The sequence below is a fragment of the Juglans microcarpa x Juglans regia genome, chromosome 3D (genome assembly GCF_004785595.1).
Source record: "Juglans microcarpa x Juglans regia isolate MS1-56 chromosome 3D, Jm3101_v1.0, whole genome shotgun sequence".
NCBI classification, from domain to species: domain Eukaryota; kingdom Viridiplantae; phylum Streptophyta; class Magnoliopsida; order Fagales; family Juglandaceae; genus Juglans; species Juglans microcarpa x Juglans regia.
The window spans coordinates 499,400-518,095 of NC_054598.1; the positions used below are offsets into that span (position 1 = coordinate 499,400).

At 37.6% G+C, this 18,696-nt stretch overlaps 3 protein-coding genes across 10 annotated transcripts; 2 read left to right on the forward strand and 1 right to left on the reverse strand.

Moving 5' to 3' along the window:
* Positions 1 to 588: 588 nt before the first annotated feature.
* Positions 589 to 4,974, forward strand: LOC121255794 (stromal 70 kDa heat shock-related protein, chloroplastic). The gene is made up of 8 exons (XM_041156313.1): positions 589 to 1,304; positions 2,075 to 2,327; positions 2,490 to 2,569; positions 2,719 to 2,861; positions 3,009 to 3,107; positions 3,329 to 3,518; positions 3,713 to 4,111; positions 4,286 to 4,974. Exons 1-8 carry the CDS (start codon positions 771 to 773, stop codon positions 4,697 to 4,699), a joined length of 2,112 nt encoding a protein of 703 aa, XP_041012247.1. The 5' UTR covers positions 589 to 770; the 3' UTR covers positions 4,700 to 4,974.
* A 2,904-nt stretch (positions 4,975 to 7,878) lies between these two features.
* LOC121255795 (MACPF domain-containing protein At4g24290-like) lies at positions 7,879 to 12,535 on the forward strand. 2 transcript variants are annotated; one of them, XM_041156314.1, is made up of 8 exons: positions 7,879 to 8,221; positions 8,572 to 8,885; positions 9,601 to 9,839; positions 9,946 to 10,147; positions 10,649 to 10,717; positions 10,842 to 11,028; positions 11,345 to 11,511; positions 11,717 to 12,535. In XM_041156314.1, the coding sequence occupies exons 2-8, from the start codon at positions 8,625 to 8,627 to the stop codon at positions 12,392 to 12,394; spliced, it is 1,803 nt and encodes a 600-aa protein (XP_041012248.1). In that variant the 5' UTR covers positions 7,879 to 8,221; positions 8,572 to 8,624; the 3' UTR covers positions 12,395 to 12,535. The 2 variants fall into 2 exon arrangements, with proteins under 2 accessions (XP_041012248.1, XP_041012249.1); XM_041156315.1 differs by having other exon boundaries at positions 8,576 to 8,885.
* Positions 12,536 to 12,961: 426 nt separating this feature from the next.
* LOC121255796 lies at positions 12,962 to 18,531 on the reverse strand. Of its 7 annotated transcripts, none has more exons than XM_041156322.1 (4): positions 18,413 to 18,531; positions 16,141 to 16,214; positions 14,382 to 14,712; positions 12,962 to 13,599 (listed from the first exon to the last, which is right to left on the reverse strand). In XM_041156322.1, the coding sequence occupies exons 3-4, from the start codon at positions 14,667 to 14,669 to the stop codon at positions 13,456 to 13,458; spliced, it is 432 nt and encodes a 143-aa protein (XP_041012256.1). In that variant the 5' UTR covers positions 14,670 to 14,712; positions 16,141 to 16,214; positions 18,413 to 18,531; the 3' UTR covers positions 12,962 to 13,455. The 7 variants fall into 7 exon arrangements, with proteins under 7 accessions (XP_041012256.1, XP_041012253.1, XP_041012255.1 ...); XM_041156319.1 differs by having other exon boundaries at positions 14,382 to 14,861; positions 18,413 to 18,526; XM_041156321.1 differs by lacking the exon at positions 18,413 to 18,531 and adding an exon at positions 16,318 to 17,368.
* Between the last annotated feature and the right edge of the window lie 165 nt (positions 18,532 to 18,696).

An 18,696-nucleotide genomic window follows, 5' to 3' on the forward strand; every position in this document is an offset into this window, starting at 1 on the left:
CAATAAATCTTATTGGTGATGTTGCAATTGTATCCGTACTAAATGACTTTTTTAATAGTTAAAAGGAAATAATTATTAGTGTATTGATATTTTTTAAAAATGTTTTAAAATGATTAAAAAATATGAATAAAAAAAGAAGAAGAAGAAGAATTTGTGCTGGGCAGCACGCCGTCAATGCTGGGCAGCAGCCTAGCACTGTTCTACGTACAAAGCATATGAAGTTCCATCGCTGGCTCGCTGGCTGGCTATGAGATGGCAACTGTGATGCGAAACCAGAGCAGCTTCTTGTTCCCACATCTTTTATTTTTTTTTTTAACCTTCAGGTATGGGATTTCATTCGGCATCTTACTTTCAACGTATTTATACTTGTATATTTATAAGTATTTTTTTTTAAAAAAAAATGGGAAAAAAATCAAGCCCATAGCCCACCATTCATAGAAAGTCCTCGATATCCCCCACCGGGCAGCCCAAAAAGGGGGCCGAAGAAAAAGAAGAAAAGAAAATGTAAACGAATCCAACGGCCATAATCTTCTCATCCGCAGGACAAAGCTAGATCATTCCGGAAGCCTCCACGTGTCACATCACCTAACTCTCACTCATAAACCCTCCTCTTCTTCTCCTCTTTATTATCTACTCTTTATAATCAACTTCAACCTCCACCACAACCACACGGTTCCCTCTTCCTCCTTCCGCTTTACCTTTCCCAAACCCTATTTATTTTCTTTTCTTTTCTTTTCTTTTCTCTTGTCCTTCTCTGTGAGTCTTTCTTCATGGCTTCTTCCACTGCTCAAATCCATGGCCTCGGTACTACCGCTTCCTTCAGGAAGAAATCCATTCATCCCAATTTCTCATCGTCTTCCGGAGGCTTCTTCTTCGGGCAGAGGCTAATCAATACCGCGTCCTTCCCCAGACTCAGAGCTGCCGCTAAGGTGCGCCCGTTGAGGGTGGTGAACGAGAAGGTGGTGGGGATCGATCTGGGGACGACCAACTCCGCGGTGGCGGCTATGGAGGGAGGTAAGCCGACAATAGTTACGAACGCGGAGGGCCAGCGTACCACACCTTCCGTGGTCGCCTACACCAAGAATGGGGACAGGCTGGTGGGTCAGATCGCCAAGCGCCAGGCCGTTGTGAACCCTGAGAACACCTTCTTCTCCGTCAAGCGGTTCATTGGGAGGAAGATGTTCGAGGTGGACGAGGAGAGCAAGCAGGTCTCCTACCGGGTCGTCAGGGATGAGAATGGAAATGTCAAGTTGGAGTGCCCCGCAATCGGAAAGCAGTTCGCTGCCGAGGAAATATCCGCCCAGGTAAATATCTCTTGGGCATGGCTTTTCCCTTGTTGCTTCTCATACGCTGGTTGAATTTTTGGTTTGTGGGAACGGGGGAATGGTGTATTTGGGTTTATTGGGCTTGGGTTTGTAGTTTCTGGCGATAGGTTTCGGGGCTTTTGTTGCTATTATTATTATTATTATTATTGATGGTTTATGGGCATGTTGCATTGTTTTAAGATGTATGGTGCTTGGTTTATCCTTATGACAATGGAGGACTTTGTGTTAGATGTGGACATTTGGGCCGTGATTTTGGCTTGGGATTGTGGTGTTTTGGTGAAGGGATTTTTTGTTTTTTTGATAGTTAATAAGAGATTTTTTTGGTGAAGGGATTGCTTTGAAATTTTTGTTTTTGGATATGTTTGATTAGTCACAAGATGTTGAGGCGAGAAAATTTGGAATTCATTGTTCGCGTGTTTTTAGAATCTTTGAAATGGGGAACTTATGTTAAGTGAGAACTGGATTCAATTGACGTGGATGTGGTATTGCTTGCAAATTTATTTGAGCTTTGTCCAAGTTTTTGATACTAGGCAGACTCTTGTTTAATATTTTCCAGAATTTTATTGGCACATGTATCTTTATGTTTGGTAGAACTTAGGGTATACGGTGATTATACTCATAAAAAAGGAGCTTGGGGTATATGGTGATTAACGTTTCTTTCATGCAGTGTGTGGTAATTGTTGCTATGAATTTGGACGTTTTGTTTGGTTTTGGATATTTGTCTTTTTACTGATTTCTCTATCTTTTAGGTTTTGAGAAAGCTTGTGGATGATGCTTCAAAGTTTTTGAATGATAAAGTTACCAAAGCTGTGGTAACAGTGCCTGCTTACTTCAATGATTCCCAAAGGACAGCAACAAGGGATGCTGGTCGTATTGCTGGTTTAGAAGTTCTTAGAATCATCAATGAACCAACTGCTGCTTCATTAGCATATGGGTTTGAAAAGAAGAATAATGAGACCATCTTGGTGTTTGACCTTGGTGGGGGTACTTTTGACGTTTCAGGTACCACCACCATTTCTAAACATATGTAAATTCTCTTCCCACGTACGCTAGTGTATTGTTACTGTTAATAGTTCTTTTTTTCGTGTCTACATAACATGCACTGTATTCGTTCTATGATGACTATCACATTTCTGAGAATTGATTGTTCTTTTTTCATTGCAGTGCTTGAGGTTGGCGATGGAGTCTTTGAAGTGCTTTCTACTTCTGGAGACACTCATTTGGGTGGTGACGATTTTGACAAGGTCAGGATCTTTTTGCTTCTTTCCCCTTCTTCTGGCCCGATTAATTCTCCACTCTTTTGCTTTCATTATCCTTTATTTGGAAAGGGAAAAAAAGGGTTTAGGAATTGTGTTGTGATACAGTAGTGCTTAATATTACTGAATACATGCAGAGAGTTGTCGATTGGCTTGCTGGAAGTTTCAAGAGAGATGAAGGAATAGATCTGTTGAAGGACAAACAAGCTCTTCAGCGGCTAACAGAGACTGCTGAGAAAGCTAAGATGGAGCTGTCATCTTTAACCCAGACAAATATTAGGTATTTTGATTGTCTCTAATTATTTTGTCGATCAATCCTCTCTCTTCCCCTCTCTCTCTCTCTCTCTCTCTCTTCCAGGCATGAGTGGGTGTGTGTCTGTTGGAGGTCCTACTGAAGTTCAATTGTTTAAATCTTGTCTTTTTCCAGTTTGCCTTTCATTACTGCCACTGCAGATGGCCCCAAGCACATTGAAACCACCCTCACTAGAGCCAAGTTTGAGGAATTGTGTTCTGACCTTCTTGACAGGTACCTCCCATTCTTTCAAAACTACAAACATGCTTTTATTTTTACTTTTCATCATTGCATGGTATTGTTAATTACACCCCAGTTTTTTGGCTCACTTAATTTGTAGTCCATGGTTGGGGTTTGATATCGAGAAGGTTTTCTAGCAGACTTCTTTTTATTGTTTCTGTTTTATTTTTTTGGTAGCTCTTTGCTTCAACATTTTCAGACTGATTATATTTCAGGCTTAAAACACCAGTTGAAAATTCCTTGAGGGATGCTAAACTCTCCTTCAAAGATTTAGATGAGGTGATCCTTGTTGGAGGATCAACTCGTATTCCAGCTGTTCAGGAGCTTGTGAAGAAGATGACCGGGAAAGATCCCAACGTGACAGTTAATCCTGATGAAGTCGTTGCCTTGGGAGCTGCAGTTCAGGTCAGCTACTCTAGGATTTCACATTTATGAAATATGTTATGCCCATTGTCGTGATAATTTCACCCATTATTGTTGGAATGTAGTGTATGATCAAACTAAATGTTTTGCAATAATCTTTTATAGTGTTCTGCTTGCTGAGATTGTGGAACTGACATTGTTTCTTGTTTGATTCATGTGTGGAAATCTGATTCTAGGCTGGTGTTTTGTCTGGGGATGTCAGTGATATCGTGCTTTTGGATGTGACACCGTTGTCACTAGGACTAGAAACCCTCGGTGGTGTAATGACAAAGATCATCCCAAGAAATACTACCCTGCCGACCTCCAAGTCAGAGGTGTTCTCCACAGCTGCTGATGGACAGACCAGTGTTGAGATTAATGTTCTCCAAGGCGAGCGAGAGTTTGTTAGGGACAACAAATCTCTTGGTAGCTTCCGTCTAGATGGTATCCCACCTGCTCCTCGTGGGGTCCCTCAAATTGAAGTAAAATTTGACATTGATGCCAATGGTATACTCTCAGTCACTGCTGTTGACAAGGGAACAGGAAAGAAGCAGGACATTACAATTACCGGTGCCAGCACCTTGCCCACTGATGAGGTATGCTATAATATAAATTGTAGGTGAATAGTATAGTGAAGTTTATATCAATTAATTTATGATGTACTTGGAACTGCAGCGAGAGCTTCTAGTTACAAGGAACTCTTTTTGGGTTTCGTAGCATTAGGTCAAAAGCTGAAAGGTACTGAGTTAAAATGTGTCTGAAATGTTCAGGTGGAGAAAATGGTCAGGGAAGCGGAGAAGTTTGCAAAGGAAGACAAGGAAAAGAGAGATGCCATCGACACAAAGAACCAGGCTGATTCTGTTGTCTACCAGACAGAGAAGCAGCTCAAGGAGCTGGGAGATAAGGTTCCAGGCCCAGTGAAGGAGAAGGTGGAGGCAAAACTTGGGGAGCTCAAGGATGCAATTTCAGGGGGTTCAACCCAAGCCATTAAGGATGCCATGGCAGCCCTTAATCAGGAAGTTATGCAGCTTGGCCAGTCCCTTTACAACCAACCAGGTGCTCCTGGTGCTGGCGCTGGCGCTGGGCCTGGGCCTGCACCTGGTGGTGAATCTGGCCCTTCAGAGTCATCTGGCAAGGGACCTGATGGGGACGTTATCGATGCAGATTTCACTGACAGCAAGTGAGAGAGAGCAGAAATTGGATATTTTTTTGGCGCTCATCTTTTCTTTGTTAATGTGTATAAGAATTGATTTTGTGGGGATTGGATTTCTTGGTGTTGGGTTACAGCTAGTCATTTTTTAGCCTTCTGGGGAAAGAATGCTATTAGAAATAGTGGTTAAAAGACTATTTTAGTAGTTTCCCCTGGTAGCAAAATCTTGGAGGGGGGGGGGGGACTACTGTTGATGCACTTTATTTAAAATTGTTACTTAAATGCAATAGGAAGGATTTGAGGGTAGAATTTTCATGCATGTTTGTCATTAATAATTCTGTCATGTCTATATATATATATATATATATATATATATATATAAATAAGAGTAATGATATACACAAAATATTTTAATTTGTACAAGTGGCAGCAACTCTGCCGGTTATGTATACAAAAAGAAGGGGGAAAAAGACTCTGTATAGGACGACGCAAAAATAGTCGTCTATACCGTATTACAAGCTATTTTCTCTTTAGCTACTCCCATTGATTTGAGAGCCTGACCTTCCATGCATGCATGCCCTTCTCTATCTATCTATCCCAAAGGGGCTTTTCTTGGACTCCGAGGAAGAGTACCCATGGTCCCACATCCATAGAATATTCCGCATTCATCGAAATGCCCACACATTTTGCAGCCTCCTCCGCCTTGATGATGATGATAATCTCTTTTGTGCCTACTTGATGGGTAATAGTTGTTTAGGCCATAACCCGTCAGCAGGCCAGTCCCAGTCCCAGTCCCTGTGTACTCGACCCTTCCGGATGACTAACATTTCATGACTGCCAATAGTAGCTTTGCGAGGATCAATATTTGTTGGTCTAGGATGATTGCCATGCATGGTACGAGTACTGCTGGATCATGCTGGCCGTACTTTTGATGATTTTGGTAGTCATGGTGGTGGTGATAAAAGAGGTGGTTGCCAAGACCATGAAAATTGCTATCATGGTTTTGGAAGACGTTGTTGAGGCTGGAAAGGCTAGGGGAGCTGTGGACCTTATGCATAGGAACTTCTTGACCTGCATTCTGCAGATAGCTACAGCCGTTTGAGAAGATGCAGGTACTACTGTTGGTGTCATTCACATGATCATGAGTATCAATATTTTGGCCTTTTGGGGAAGAATTAGAACGAGGAGAAGAGCAAGCGGAAGATCTAGTAAAAGCGACGCGACTGGCATTTATGGAGGTGAGTTTAGAATGGGCAGTAGCAGTACTAGTACTAGTTGTTGTTGTGCGGATAACGCCATTGATGGCATCAACATGACGCTGCTCTAGTAGTATTGCATGGCCGGGTTCATTAACGTAGGATGCCGTAGTGGCTAATTGGTAATTGTCGACTATGATTGGGTTGGAAGGAAGAGGAAGACTCGGAGCCTTAGGGTTCCTGCAGTACCTTGGCTTTGATCATGGCGGTCATAATATTCATCCAGCATAAACTTCAGGTCCTCGTTGGTTCTAACAGATACCGAAGTATCCAACTCCCCATCAAACTCTAGTACTGCACCTACCTTTCATTAGCTCAGTAAATTATTAAACAATTAATGTCATGTATTTAATATTCGTAATTAATAATTAGCATATATTAATAATTAACATTAAGAGAAGAGCAACCTGGCCTATTCATGAACACGTACGTAATTGAAGGATGGAAGTAAGAGATGGAGCAAGTGCGTGCATGTAAAGATCGAATTCATGAATGAAAGCCAAAGTACAGCTTGACGGATGGAATTTAATTATAAACATGATGAAGATGATAAGGGAAGGGCGGCGGGGTTAATTGGAATAATTAAGAATTATAAGGTGGTTTTTCTGTTTCAACCTCTAAATAATTAACACACATGATGATGAGTACATGATGCATGCACACCCCCAAACTCTTACAAGTTTTTGTTTAAACAGATCGATCGATCTGTTTAATTAACTTTAAATTTGATGGATGTGTCTCCTTCTACGTCTCTGGCCTTCACTCTTGTATATGCAATGGTTTGCAATTGCAGAGCACTGCCAAAATCTCTCGCTTCCCCACTTGATGTTTTCTATATATATATATATATATGGTTTTCATATATAGGACACGATCGAGTACTAGTACTGGATCTTCGTGACTCTGAAACTACGATGGAGAGCTGATTGTCTGGCCCCCTTATTTTTAGACTTTTTCTTTTCCAAAAGAAAAAAAAAAAAAAAAAAAAAAAAAAGTAATCAAACTCCCATGCACCACACGATCGATCGATCGAGTAGTAAATACTAAATACCATTCACTGCCACCCATTTTAGTTTAAAAAATGATAAACACATCATTTTTCACAATATTTTACATAATAACATTTTAAAAAGAAAGATATTTCTATAAAATACTTTATAAAATTAATATTATTTTAGAAACGAGTAGTATTACTTGTAGTTACAGTTTTATTTACAAGACCTATTTATTAGTTTTGTTTTAAAATTTAAAATTTAAATTTTAAATTTTGAATTTTAAATTTCGTAATTTTCTACGTATCAATATAAACTGTCGAAAAATAAATTTATTTTTTAAAATATTTAATATTTTCTTTTATAAAAATATCTTTATTTTACAACATATAATATGAAATATATTGTGTAAAAATCTACTCTTTTAGTTTTTCTATTAACTTCTCATGATCTGATTCAGATTCACGATCCCAGCTTCAAACTCAAAACTCGGAGGAGACTTTTGACTCTCGATATGTAGACTGTACGTGACGTCCCACCTCCCTTCACCCTCCGCTCCGCTGGCTTCTTCTCTAATTAAACATACGTACGTAAGGTAATTAAGAGATATTGATAGATTAAATAATCTTTATAACCCTATTTTTATATTAAATCTTAAAATCTACCTATTTCAACTTCAAATCCCAAAATCTGAATGAAAAATGTTGTTTATATTTTTAATTTTTATTTATATAATAGTACCTACTTTATTAATGTGCTAAAAATTATAAGATTTAAAATTTAAAATAATATTAGAAATAAAATTGTAACTACCGTATTATAATTTTCATTCATTTTGATATAATAATAATAATAATAATAATAAAAAGTAACAAAGTAAAAGTCACGTGACGTGTCAAACACTTTCTATTCTTTAAATAAATAAATTCGTTCAAGCCCTATATTTACGCTCTTAAATTCCAAACCCCCCTCCCTCCCTCTTTCATCACTCACTCTTTCGCTCGCTCGTGCTTTCCGCACGTTTCTCACTTTGTGAGATTCCAGTTTCTCTCTCTTTAAAATCATCTCCGAATTTCCAGACCTCAAGCTAGGGACTTCAAGCTTCGTAATGCGATTTGGTGAAGTTTCGGATCGAGGAGCTTCGTTTCCTCCCCGACTTTGTGTCAGCTTCGCTGAAATTTTTTGCCTTTGTTTCTTGCTGAAGACTCGCTCAGACAACTGATTGACGTTCCTGCTTCAGTCACATGCATGAACAAATTTATGCAATTTGTTTAAAATTTGAGCTCAACCTGCATTTACCTTGATCGAGTAAGCCAGTATAGATCTTATTTATAAATGTGTGACGTTTGGTTAGTTTGAGCTAAATATGCGATTATTGTACTGTGCGCAGAGCTTCGACTTGCTTTGTTTTGTGAGACGACATTTGAAATATGCATCGTTTGTACTGGATATGTAAAGATTGAACTTTGTCTAGATTTGTTGATATTGCATAATTTGAGCTGATGTTTTGAACTGTATGTGCGGTTTGGATCTACTTCATTGTTGAAAAATGTTTTACATTTGTGTAATTGGAGCTGAATATGCTTATTTGAGCTTTATGAGAGTTTAAGTACAGTTATTTGTGGAAAGTGTGCCATATTTTATAATCGGAACCATAGGTAGATTTTGCATCTGGTTCAAGTGGAGAAGAAGAAGAGTGATGATAGAGTAAATGGCGCTTAAGGTTCCAGCTCCTGAAGCTGTTGAAATAGCAATCGGGTCGATCGGGCGTGGATATGATATATCAGAAGATATAAGGCTCAAGTATTGCAAAGGAGATTCGAGGCATTCACCGTTGATTGAGATCGACGGAGATGGGGGCCGTGAGATTGTTTTGCCTGGTGGAATTTTGATCCCAAACGTTTCCAAATCGATAAAATGTGATAAAGGGGAACGCACACGGTTCCGGTCCGACGTCCTCTCTTTCCAACAGGTATTGTTTCCTTACTGAAGTCTTGAAAAGTCATGCAGCATTATTCTTGAAACTAGTTGATTCATGATTCTGTTTATGTCAGTTATCTTTTTTTGTTTCTTATAATCTTAAGAGATATATTCTCATAAACTCTACGCTAAAATATGATTTGGTCCTTAGTAATTTTTTTTTTTCCTGTCAATTTGGTACTTGTGGTTCTTATTTGAGCAATCTAAACCCTAAATTTGAAAGAGATTGACCTCGTTGCTTTTCTCATGTTAATATCTTCTTCCCTCCTTAGGCCTAGTTTGGATAGTGAGTTGAGATGAGATGAGATGAGTTGAGATAGTTTGTGGATAGTAGTGAAAGAGTTTGAGTGAAAATGTTTTATGAGATTTTGGGAAAGGAGAGAAAAAATTGAATAAAAATATTATAAAGTTAAAATATTATTAGAATATTATTTTTGTTTTGGGACTTGAAAAAATTGAATTTTTTTTTTGTGTTTTGTTTGGAAGTATGAGAAAGTTGTAATAATTAGATAATGATTAGATGAAAAAATTAAAGATTTGAAATTGAAAAGTGTTTGTGTTTGTGTTATTTGGATATTGAGATGAGATGAGATGGGATGGAAGCATCTCTCTATCCAAACCAAGCCTAGTCTCCTTTCTTCTTGGTTCATAGAGACAAGATGTAGGGCTGGTGTCGCGACATCTCTTACCTTCTCTATATTCTGCAGATGTCAGAACAGTTCAACCAGGAAGTAAATTTGACTGGAAAAATTCCTTCGGGCTTCTTCAATGCCATGTTTGAATTCTCGGGTTGTTGGCAGAAAGATGCAGCCAACACTAAGACCCTCGCTTTTGATGGGGTGTTCATCACGCTCTACACAGTTGCATTGGAGAAATCTCAGCTGGTACTCTGTGATCATGTTAAGAAAGCTGTCCCACCATCGTGGGAACCTGCTGCCCTGGCAAGGTGAAATTTAGAGTTTACCTGGACTAGTTTTATTTGGTCTTTTTACACCATTGTAAGAATTGGAATGCATTTTTGACATTTTTTTTTTTTTTTTTTATCATTCTAGGTTTATTTACACATTTGGTACCCATATTATTGTTGGTGTAAAGATGGGAGGGAAGGATGTAATATACATGAAGCAGCAGCATTCATCAACTCTTCAACCTGCTGATGTACAAAAAAGATTGAAGGAGATGGCAGATAAAAGGTTTTTAAATGCCAATGGACAAAATGGCATGGCTTCTGAACGAGTTTACCAGAGTGAAAAGGTTTGCAATGAATTTAACCACTCCCGTAATTTTAACTCAAAAATGATTACATTCGAGCCGTGTCATGCAGTGTCATTAAATCCTTAGTTTTTGCACAAACCCAGAGGATCATATTTTCTGTGGCAGTTCTAGTTTTAGGAATACTGCTGACATTTGAGTAGAACATTTCTCCAACCTTAGATCTTAGTTTGTTTTTTGGTTGCACAGAACTGAACTAGGATATTATATAACAGTCTTAATTTAGGAGATTTATTTCTATGGCTCAGAATTAGATAGGGAGCTTGTCCTCATTCATGGGTTTAAGATGACATGGGCATTTACTGAAACTTTTGATCACATGGTTACACATACTAATTCTAAGTTTAAAACCTTATAATGCTTATTTAAGTTGGTAATGCGGTTTGTTCTTTTGAAAAGCACTTTTTGATCCATTTGGGGGAAGTAAACAGGCTTATTTTGGAGATTTCTCCTTGAAGGTATATTATCTATTTTTCATTTCAGGTTGAAATCAGAGAGCAGCGGCTGAGGTTTGCAGATATCAGTCCATCAAGTACTTATTCACACAAGGAGGTTTGTTATTGCTTTATGTTCCTGATAATCTAGTTGAGGAACTTTGCTAAAGGGTTTGAGAACAATATTATTCTATGAACTGTTTAGATATTTGTATGTATTTGTTTAATTAGTTTAATTGCAGGATATTCTAAGCATTTGCAAGAGGAGAGGTGGAAGTGATAGTAGACACCTATCTCATGATGAGTGGTTACAAACTGTCCAGTCCGAGCCTGATGCGATCTCGATGTCATTTATCCCAGTCACCTCTTTGTTGAATGGAGTCCCAGGGAGTGGATTCTTGAGCCATGCCATAAATCTTTATTTACGATGTAGGCACGATCCTTGTTATCTTTGCATTAATTTACTTTTTCATCAACACTTTTGAGAATTTTCTTTTTTAAGAAATTGAATCCTATTATTCCAATCACCTCTCAGTTGAACAGTTGATGGTTTATATTTTATTTTCAATTGATACGAAATGCATCAATATACATTAAGCTCTGTCTGGAAACGGTATTGGGTCAAATAAGAAAGCTTTGTTCTTGGCCTACCTTTTCCTATTTTGCCTATTAGAATATATTTGTGATAATTTCCATTAACCAACAATTTGAAAATGTTTTCATTCTCTGGCTTCTGTTCTTGCAGATAAACCTCCAATTGAAGAGCTCCACCAATTTTTGGAATTTCAACTGCCAAGGCAATGGGCACCTGTGTTCAGTGACCTTCCACTTGGTCCACAAAGAAAACAGAAGAGCAGCCCATCTTTGCAATTTAGCTTAATGGGACCCAAGCTTTATGTGAACACCACACCAGTAAAGCTTCTTCTCTTGTTTAACTTTTGTTTTTCCATTCAATGCATTTAAAAGTTTGACTACATTCACATGCTGACATGCACATCCGTATCCTAATCAAATTTCCAACCAGTTTGGGTTAAGTGGTGTGTTATCTTTAAGTTGTTATGCTTTCATTTCTTCTCGGCTGAAACCATAACTTGTTTTTTTACTTATTTCATGACAGGTTGATGTTGGTAAGAAGCCAGTGACTGGTCTTCGGCTTTATCTAGAAGGTAAAAGTAGTAACCTCCTGGCTATCCACTTACAGCACCTCTCATCTCTTCCCAAAATCATCCAACTCGTGGATGATCCAAGTGGTGATTTCTGCCAAGAGTCCTTTAATCGTAGGTACTATGAGAAAGTTCAATGGAAGAGCTTCTCTCATGTCTGCACTGCTCCGATGGAGTCTGATGAGGATCTGTCAATAGTAACTGGAGCCCAATTACAGGTTGAAAACCATGGCTTTAAAAACATTCTTTTCTTGAGACTCCGCTTCTCGACAGTCTTGGGAGCTATGATTGTGAAACATCCCGAGTGGGATGGATCTCCAGGGTTAGCTCCAAAGTCGGGACTTATATCAACACTGATCAGCCATCATTTCACAACGGTTCAGAAGGCACCTCCACGACCAGCCGATGTGAACATAAACTCAGCTGTTTACCCTGGAGGCCCTCCAGTGCCTGTCCAAGCGCCTAAACTTCTGAAATTTGTTGATACAACAGAAATGGTGAGGGGGCCGCAGGAAAGTCCAGGTTATTGGGTTGTGTCGGGGGCTAGGCTTGTGGTTGAGAAGGGCAGGATTTCTCTCCGGGTTAAGTATTCTCTAGTGACTGTAATATTACCTGACGAAGAAGAAAAATGAGACGAAGGTGGGGAGTTACGTTGAAGTATAGGTAGCAACTCCATCTATGTGGATGGGGTTGTTAAAATGGAGGGACAAACACTAAAGTAAAAGTCAACCAACTATCTGAATGAGATGCCTTTTTTGTTATTATTGTGAGGGGGAAAAAAAAAATAGAGTTTCTAAATTTATGCCCGGGTTGGTGGCGTCCGATCTGTTGTTTAAGTTTAAAGTTCACCAACGTCTAACCATTTTGCCGCCGGATTGTTCCTTCTGGAGGAGGCTTTGCTTATACTGCTACTTGGACTGCAATATCTTGTTTGTTCTGCCGAAGGTTTAGAGGGAGACTACCAAGAAAGTTGTGCCACACTGAAAGATGAAACGTTTTGTCCTGAAGACATTCTAAAAATCCAACAACAGTGGACTCTCTCTCTCTCTCTCTTAAATGTTCAAGAAAGTCTTACAAATGGTCCTGAAATCTGATCGAGTTTCAATACCTTTTAACATCTCTATAAATAAAATAAAAAATTAATAATTAATAATTAAAATTTTAAATGTTAAAAGAGTTAAGAAGTCCCAACAGTCACATGTGGAAGGCACCACCAAGCACCATAAACTTTGTCGCACAAATACAAGTCATTCAATCAAAGCACATAACATGATGGTTTACAGATGTTATGGCAACGCGAGAGTAGAGAGCTTTTCCCATGGCTCATGCTTGATAGGTCAACTTGGTTGAGTTCTTGAGCCGCCTAGCTAAGCTAACTAGATACAAACCACAGAACAAAATGTAAACCGTCCCTGCACCCATGATGTGTGCAGTTCATTTTATCTTGATAATCTACATTCTGAAAGGTAGGAAATGCAGTGTAAAGTTTTTGGTAGATATGAGGAGAAAGATCTGATTTCACCAACATCCCTCAGAAGGTTTACCAAATCCTACAGGATAGCAAGTTCTCCCAACAAACAGGATTCAAGATACAATATCTAAGCTTAGATGATTCAGACATTGAGGAGAGTTGGCTGTTCTGTAAATATAAGTTGAACCTTTGTGGTGCTTCAATCATTGCAGCTATAATATACTATGGAAGTACAAAATTATGTTCATGAGGAGGCCAATATGTCCCTTCCCTTGGGCAGGGCAGAGGAGCAGGTTGTGCAATGTAGGTGGGACAGTGCTGTCCTGGCATCAACACTGAGAAATCGGATGCATACAATGCAGACACCTGTATCAAAAGTGACCAAATTATTTTAGTTCAAAGAAATATAAAGGGCACTCTCTAAATTCCAGAGAATTACTTGCTCTAAATATTACATTGCATCACCTTCACTCTTGAAAACCACAACTATCTCTAGCAGGATAAATGACAGTCTATTTATAATGAGGGCATCTCTATCATTTCAGCCTCAAAGAGAAATTGGAGAAATAGACAAACTAGACAGTAAATTCTCTTTTCTGACTGTATTCTAAGATGCTTGCAGGAATGACAACATTCTTATTCTTAAAATATTTTAAATGAAACTATTTTTCTGTGACCCTTATTCTAGGGGTTTTGTTTTGATTAAAAAGGCAGTGAATCTCTCGAAACAAGATGCTAAGACAATTTCAATGATTTCATTTGGCATTGTGTTTGTTTCTACATAAAATCAGAACAAGAAAGACTCACAAGATCCATTTTCTTCATCTTTGGAAACTATCAAACCAATGGAAGAGCATAAAGATACTGGATATCGACTAGTATTTTGATTAGACATTAGGAGGACTTATGTTATTTAGGCACTAAAGCAGCCGCAATTTGACTATTACAAACACTAAAGAGAATTTACTTAATTAAAAAATTTAGAAAAGATCGGAAATGCAGGCAATCACAAGACATATTAGAATATCAATGTACTATGAAGTAAACCCAACATAAAATGCCTTTCGCAACTTATCAAAAAATAAAAAATAAAATGCCTTTTGCATAAAATTTACTTGAGAACATGATGGAATAGAGATAAGACTCACTCTTTCTTTTTGAAGTTTCTCTATAGGTCTGGATTCTGGAGAACCATTGGCCATACTTTCAGGTGAAGAGAAAGAAGGACCTGGCCTGAACAGATGTTCAAAAATGGCCATTATAAGAAACATTGATATCAAGATAGCCGTTGCAACAAAACCAAATGAGATGGCATTCATGGATGTTCCAAAGCTTTTCCATGGAGCTTCCTGATTCACTCCTGTTTGAGATGGGTTTGGGTCTGAACTTGTGTATGTATTCCATGGCTTTGATCTTTCAGAACCAAAGTCAGTCATAGTCGTACTGTGCTAGGTTTTCTGTTTCCTCTTCTATTTTCTTCCGAAGGGGGCAGAGGGGAGAAGAAAATACAGCTATGGAGCTAACTGGTTGCGATTTTTTTAAGACATATTTCATTCTATTCAATCATGGCTACAACTCTTGATTCTTCAATAAAAGTATCTTTGCTCATTTGCAAATAGTCAGTAGACCTAAAACAAGTGGAAAAGAAGAGATATCAACATTGATAATAAGAAACAATAAATCCCATGCTGGACAGAGTTTCAAATCAAGGAACAGACAGAACCTTGAAGCATTTATTAAGAGACCACTTTGGTATCCCAAGAAAATAAAAATTTTCATATTAATTTCCACTTTTTATGTAAATAACATGTCCTCTGAATCAATATAAAACAGCAACGAATTACTCACAAGAGTAGCCATCTCGACAAAATGATAATATAAAGGTAGACTATGCAATCTCAAGTACCACTTGGGCTCATATTAATGCTTTGGGATAAAGTTTCTTTGTTCATGCCAAATTCTATGCAGAAAAAACTTATCAGGATTGATTTCTGTGCAATGATCAAACCGCCCTCAGATGAGTAGGATAACTAAGATGAACCATAATCAAATGCACAGGGATTTATCTTAGAAATTTGTTTCTGAAACTAATGAGAAACCAAAGTTTAGTGAAAATGCATTTCCTATGAGATGAAATCCAGAGACAGTTTAAATGTCTGATTTAACTTTCCAATGTGTTCTGGACTTTCGCTAAATTTTCTTTAGACCAGGTAATATGCCTTCAAATATAGGACATACGCTTTTCATAAGACCAGATAATGTACTCTTTAGTAGCAGGATTTATTTCGCATCTTGCTTCTTTTCTGGACTCCCCAAAGTAACTTATGCCTAAAAACTGAGTCAACAATGTACTATTTTCCACGGATTCTATTGAAAGATTAGTACAGATAGATCTAATTTTTTAAAAGTACAATGACCTAAGAAATCTAAAATTGTAGATGCATCAGTGAAACCTAAAAGGTTCTTCAAAAAATGAAGAAACGAAAGCAATAGCTGGAAACCATTTTGTAAACACGTATATTAGAAATCTTTCCACATTGTTTCTCATTGCCATTAGATGCACAAAAATCACAGACTACAGAAATATCTATAACCATCATCAGAAATGTGAGACAAATTCATTGCTATTTATGACATTCACTGCCAAATAGAAGTTGTAGAAGATCAGAAACTTTAACCGATTCCAAATGAAAATCACTCTGAACAGTGGCATCCCTCCACTTATCCCCAGTTTATTGTTTTGAGATGCTATGAGCAAGCAAGAGTACAATAGGTACTGATGTAACAGAGTACTAAACTTGAAAGCAGAGTACGAGGATCTAATTTTAAAATTTTCTGAAGCAAAGCAAGAAATGAATTGCCAATGGCAGGTAGACAAGAATATGACGAACACAATTCATTGCTTACCAAGAATTTGCAACAAGATGCTTGATGATACTATTCTTTTGGTGTAATAACGTGTGAATTCACATATCATAACCCTGGCAATGCAAACTAACCCGTATAAGGAGATAGAAAGCCTTATTTCGGTCCTGTGATACAAGAAGGGTGCCTGTTATTTAGTCCTCCAACTAAATAGTTTACCTGCTCTGGGAAAACAAGACACCCACACTTCTCAATGCATTATTTAAAGAACACAGTTCAACCCAGCTAGCTTTATACCCAATAGAAAATGTAAAGACAAAGTTATATGATAATCCCAGTGGTACGCTTTTCTTTTTGTGTTTTGATGCTCATGATCCTGATGCCTAGCTGAATGAATACTATACCTTGTCTGAAGAAGCAAGCTTAAAGAAATCAAAAGAAGGGACCTTGCTGTCTACGGAGCCAAAACAAGGGTGGCCTATTGTTGCTTTTAAAAGTAGTCACCTTTATGCTAAATTTCGTTGAGGAGGCAATTTCTAGCCCAAACCATAAACCCACATTAACCCATCTAGATCTTGGCAAGGAGAGTAATTTATGTAATGATTTTCCAACCCACCACAATGAATAGCCTTTCTAAAATGAATATGAAAAATTATTATATGCATTATTTTTTTTATTTTTTATTTTCACAAAAAATATGATTATAACTAAATTATCATTGGGCGGGATTAATACATATTACATAATATAAGAGTACGCATGGGTTACTTGAGCATGGATAGGTTAAAGGTCTCTTCTATAGCATCAATGCCTGATCAATTTTGTATCCAAAATAACCACTCGGATGTAATCATGGAAAAGGTGACAGTATCTCACATAATCTCATATAATCAATCTACCACAAGAAAATTAACAAGACAGAGAAAGAAAAAGCTGCCACATAATGTTTAAGACTATAATAATCTCAAAGGCTGATGCAAGGTATATAGGTGTATGCATATATATAATTGTACATATTGAATTCCTAGACATTGGCACTCAGCAGGTATTGGATTGATCCCCACACATCTAACAAGAAGAAGAAATCACAGCAACAAAAGAAAGAAAACACAGAATAATCATGAGAGAGAGAACAATGTTGGACACCTTACAGCTATGCAGTACCAGAACAGCCATGATTCAAGAGAAGAAAGAAATGGGTCTGCGGCAAAAAGAACATGGCTAGAAAAAGGTGTGGTATAGACCTCATTTATTCCTCATATTCCTTTTAAAATAACCTGTTGAGAGGAACCCATAATTTTTGGCAGGAACGCTGAACCCGGCAGCTGTGTTATTTCCAAAATCTCATTTTATTTTTTATTTTTTATTTTTTTAGCAAATTAACAAGAAAAATTGCACTGCCTCTATCCAATCCCTCTCACAGACAAACACACTCAGGCTAATATTTCCATCCCTTAAAACAAAAATGGGAGTATTCTGATAAAGAAAAGGACAATGATTACGATATGAATGATTAAAACCATCCAATAGCAGCGAGAAAGAAAGAGAGGCTCCTTGCCTAAAATGCATTGAGTAAAATTCTGTATTCAACAAGGCAATCACCATGTCTGAGAATGAATGATATGAAAGCTCATCTTGAACTACTCCAAAAGAGCAAGTTCTTAACATCTGAAAAGAAACATCATTTTCATCCAAAAAAGCATTTCATGTTACGTGTACAGAGGCCGTATCGATCTCAGCATCGAGTGAGGAAAATAACTTAAAAAAAAGTCAATAAATTCCCCCCACCCACGAAAAAGAAAACATCACAAAAAAACAAATTCCCAAAGCCGAGGGAGAAAGAGAGTCCTCCTTTATGGCGTCACTCTTCAGCTAGCCTAGCCTCCAACAAAGAATATAATTTAAATTGAGCATCTAAGAACGTGGTCTACATTTACAACATATATGAACATATATATATATATATATATATTTTCAATTTCGGCATAAACAATACCCATTTCCTGCAAAAAAGTAACCTCAAAAAAGATGGTTGTTTTCGATTTCCATATAAGACATTTTCTAAAAGAGAAGAAGGGCCCCGTGACATGAAAGCACGCTAAAGAAGAGGATGAAAAATAGATTCGATTAACCATATATTTCTCCTTTCTTTTTTTTTTCAGTTTCAACCCAAGTCTCCACCTCAAGCAACCTTTTACTTTCCCAACAATTTAGCAACCAAATATCTCATGGTTTTACAAAGCAAAAGAATAAAAAAAAAATTAATAATACTGGTAGCAGTAGCTGCAGTACTAAAACTCCTTGCTCTATTTACCTCTTTATCACCTCCATGGCTTTTCCTTTTCTCTCTTCTGGCTCACTTACCAGTGACCCCACACTTTTTTATGCATGTGCCCACCTCCCTCTATCTCTCAGCTCTCTCCGTGTGTAAGGAATGATGCTTGTGGTTGAATACAAGTAAAATAGGATTTACTAATTATTTTGGTTTTTTTTTTTTTTTTTATTAGACTGGATAGGAAAGAAAGAAAGAAAGAAATAAAGAAATAGAAAGATATTGTTTGATATAGTAATGATATTGGTAGGTCTATAATTATTTGA

Bases quoted from the DNA above. Each gene is read 5' to 3' on its own strand.
- LOC121255794 (XM_041156313.1), top strand. From the start codon at position 771: ATGGCTTCTTCCACTGCTCAAATCCATGGCCTCGGTACTACCGCTTCC. The intron at 2,328-2,489 runs GTACCACCACCA...TTTTCATTGCAG, and splicing joins GGGTACTTTTGACGTTTCAG to TGCTTGAGGTTGGCGATGGA. The intron at 3,519-3,712 runs GTCAGCTACTCT...ATCTGATTCTAG, and splicing joins CCTTGGGAGCTGCAGTTCAG to GCTGGTGTTTTGTCTGGGGA.
- LOC121255795 (XM_041156314.1), top strand. From the start codon at position 8,625: ATGGCGCTTAAGGTTCCAGCTCCTGAAGCTGTTGAAATAGCAATCGGG. The intron at 9,840-9,945 runs GTGAAATTTAGA...TTATCATTCTAG, and splicing joins GAACCTGCTGCCCTGGCAAG to GTTTATTTACACATTTGGTA. The intron at 10,148-10,648 runs GTTTGCAATGAA...TTTTCATTTCAG, and splicing joins GAGTTTACCAGAGTGAAAAG to GTTGAAATCAGAGAGCAGCG.
- LOC121255796 (XM_041156322.1), bottom strand. From the start codon at position 14,669: ATGACTGACTTTGGTTCTGAAAGATCAAAGCCATGGAATACATACACA. The intron at 13,600-14,381 runs GTGAGTCTTATC...CTTTTGATACAG, and splicing joins AGAAACTTCAAAAAGAAAGA to GTGTCTGCATTGTATGCATC.